The sequence below is a fragment of the Arachis duranensis genome, chromosome 9 (genome assembly GCF_000817695.3).
Source record: "Arachis duranensis cultivar V14167 chromosome 9, aradu.V14167.gnm2.J7QH, whole genome shotgun sequence".
NCBI lineage: Eukaryota > Viridiplantae > Streptophyta > Magnoliopsida > Fabales > Fabaceae > Arachis > Arachis duranensis.
Window position 1 is genome coordinate 118,987,972 of NC_029780.3, and position 3,029 is coordinate 118,991,000.

Below are 3,029 nucleotides of genomic sequence, written 5' to 3' on the forward strand. Positions count from 1 at the left end.
TGTGTCGGTGATAAAGTAGCAGGATTGGCGAGTTAAAGATGCCTGGAAAGGCAGTCTGTAGCCCTGTACTAAGCAGGGGAGGGGAGAGAGATGGGACGGGGAGGGGCATTTTGGGAATATCAGATGAATCATTGAGGAGACTCTATCATGGTTTTGGCGTTTTATGAAGTGAGGGTACAACAAGGGAAGGGGGCAAAAGTGGTGGGGTCAGTGTCCTATGTGGTCAAAAGAAAAATTGACTCCCCCCCTTCCCCCCTTTGACTGCCTCTTGTGACTCAGAATGGGATGAGCACTTCTCTGCCCCCCCTTCCCTTCCCTCCCCCTCTAGCATGTTGTCATTCCCAAAATACCCATCTATCAATATACTCCTTTCTTTTTAAGTACAAATTATTTTTTTTTTCTCATTAGCTCTGTTTTCTCATTTACTTCCAATACCCCCTTTGCCTATTTATGTCTCAAGAATCCCCATCACCACACTCACTTCGCTATCTTTATTCTATTCTATTCTATTCCACTGAAAATCCATATACACCCTTCCATGCATCTTTTTAGATGGAATATACAATTTCATTAGTTAATGTTCACTTTAATATCTATAGGTGTCTATACGTATATATACACAAGTTAGAATTTTTAATTTTATAAATCAAAATAGTTTCATAAAATCTCTCAATTTTTTCTTTCAATAAACTAAATCTGATATCAACAAGCTAATTTAATTCGCATTTACACAGAATTACTTTAGCTAATCGAAACCTGTGGAATTCACACATGAAATAAACATTAAGTCAAATTTTAATTTTACATGGAATGAGGTTAATAAAGAAACTTATATTTATCATTAATATTAGAAATAAAAAGAAAAATATTTAAAAAATCATCAAAATTTATTGTATTTAGTCATCAATGTTTAAATAGATTACTAAATCAAATGAATTAAGTTCATGAATAAGTGATAACCAAAAACAATAAATTCTAATTGACTCCTAACATTCCTCAAATAAAAATGCATACACTACAATGATGAATTTTTATAAATAATTTTTAATAATATTTTTTATACATCTTTACATTTAATATTAAAAGTATACTTCATAAAAAAAAGAAATAATTATCTTTTATTAAAGAAAAATTCCACAAAAGATATGCATAATAATTTTTCCTACAATTTTAAGAGGGAGAGAGGCAGTCCAAGCAAAGTGTACTCTTGGAGATTAAAAAAATATCACTAGCTAAGAAAATAAGTCTAGCTATAAGCTATTCTATTAGAGATAGAAATACCCATGAGAAAAACAAAAAAGAAAAAGGGAAAATGTATGAATGCAAAAAACAAAAATAAATCAAGTAACACATCTCTTTATTTCCCCTTTGAATGAATTTGACATTATTATCCCATACAAGTTTTACACAACTGCAATATATAGTGGCCATCATCCTTCTTAAAGGCAAAAACACATTTTTTTCACTTATATAAACCAAACACCACAAAGTGGATATCCCATATTCAATATCCAATACCCTATTTCATAATATGTAAGAGATAAACAAACAAATCATGTAAGACGTTGATTAAATAAAAATTATATACATAACAATCACAAGATCAACCTTAGCTTGTCCCAGTGAATTGATCAAAGAATGGAACATATACCACAGGATGCAACATCACTCTCCAGCTGACATATAAATCATGTGAAAATCAATAATCAATCCATATAGAGGATACTGAATTCTAATAAGATAGATAGCTGGTTGCAAAAGAATAATGGCCAATGAATATTATATATAATTCTTTTTTTTTTCTTGAATCACATAATAATCAAGAGAAAATTGAAGCAATAATTAATTAATTAATTAATAATATGTCATGGGATGCACATTATCTTTGGCCATGGCGTTCAGGATTATTATTGATGAGTGATTGAATGGCACCGGAGAGGTTGGTGACGGCGGCGACGATGGTGGCGATGCCTTGCCGTTGAACCTCGTTTCGAGCCTCTTCCATTTGTATCCGCCTTTGCTCAAGTTCCATCATCTCACGGTGGCGCTTCTCCTTCTTCTCCTCACAACTCCTTAATGCCCTTGCTAGCACTGAAGCACTATGCATTATGCTTGAACCAAGGTTCTTCACTTTCCTACGCTTACTTTCGGATCCATCATCATCATTATCACTATCTTCTTCTGTTCCTGATGATGATTCTGACCTCCCTATCCAACAAATAATAATTGTAACATATTACATTGCATGAAATCATGAAACAATAAACAATAAAGCATATGCTATGTAATATGTAACAATCAATTAAACTAGCATGAAAATGTGAATTGATGAATTAATTAATTTGCATGAGTAAGATTATGTGATGGTATTGGGCATTGGGTCATTGGCATTGACTACGTGGAAAACTGACAAAGCAAGATTTTTATAATTATGGAGTAAGATTTGAGATTTTGTTATTATTAAGGATTAAGGATTATGTTAATGATTACACCCAGAGGGATTAAGCAACTTAGAATCTATTTTCTTGGACAGCCCACAAAATCCATGACAATCATGAGGTGGTACCCTCTCACACACTGGTCTGCATGATTGTACTGTATAACCCTTTATTTTCAATTTTTTATTTTATTTTAATTATTGGAAACTAAAAATTAAATTAAAATTTTAAAATATAGAAAAGCATAACACTTTTAATTTCCTGAATATATATATTTTTTAATGAGAAGCAGAATCTTTGTGCAGTGAAGCAACGTGGTGTGAGAAAGCACCAATGGCACGAAAACAGTCCTCGCCCACCGTGTGATGCAATCCACGGATTGATCCAACGGTCAGAGATCACGAAGAGGGTTTCGGGTGTATTTTAAGTATTGTGGAACCGGTTGTACGGTATTAGAAAAAAAGAAAAGATGAAGAGTTAGAAAAATGGGACCCATTAAATGTGGCAGGGTTTTCAGACCCTGCAAGTTTGACCGATAACCCACTCACAACACAACATCCAAAAATAATAATAAATTTTAAACAAAAAATA

The 3,029-nt window shown here is 32.8% G+C and overlaps 1 protein-coding gene across 1 annotated transcript in view; it reads right to left on the reverse strand.

Annotated features, from left to right (window-relative positions):
- Positions 1-1,774: 1,774 nt before the first annotated feature.
- LOC107467998 (uncharacterized) overlaps positions 1,775-3,029 on the reverse strand; it is a 2,399-nt gene continuing 1,144 nt past the window's right edge. The window contains exons 2-3 of the mRNA XM_052254442.1: positions 2,931-2,958; positions 1,775-2,208 (exon numbers count right to left, since the gene is read on the reverse strand). Coding sequence (XP_052110402.1) covers positions 1,880-2,208; positions 2,931-2,958 — 357 coding nt within the window. The 3' untranslated portion in view covers positions 1,775-1,879. The remainder of the gene's footprint in view (positions 2,209-2,930; positions 2,959-3,029) is intronic.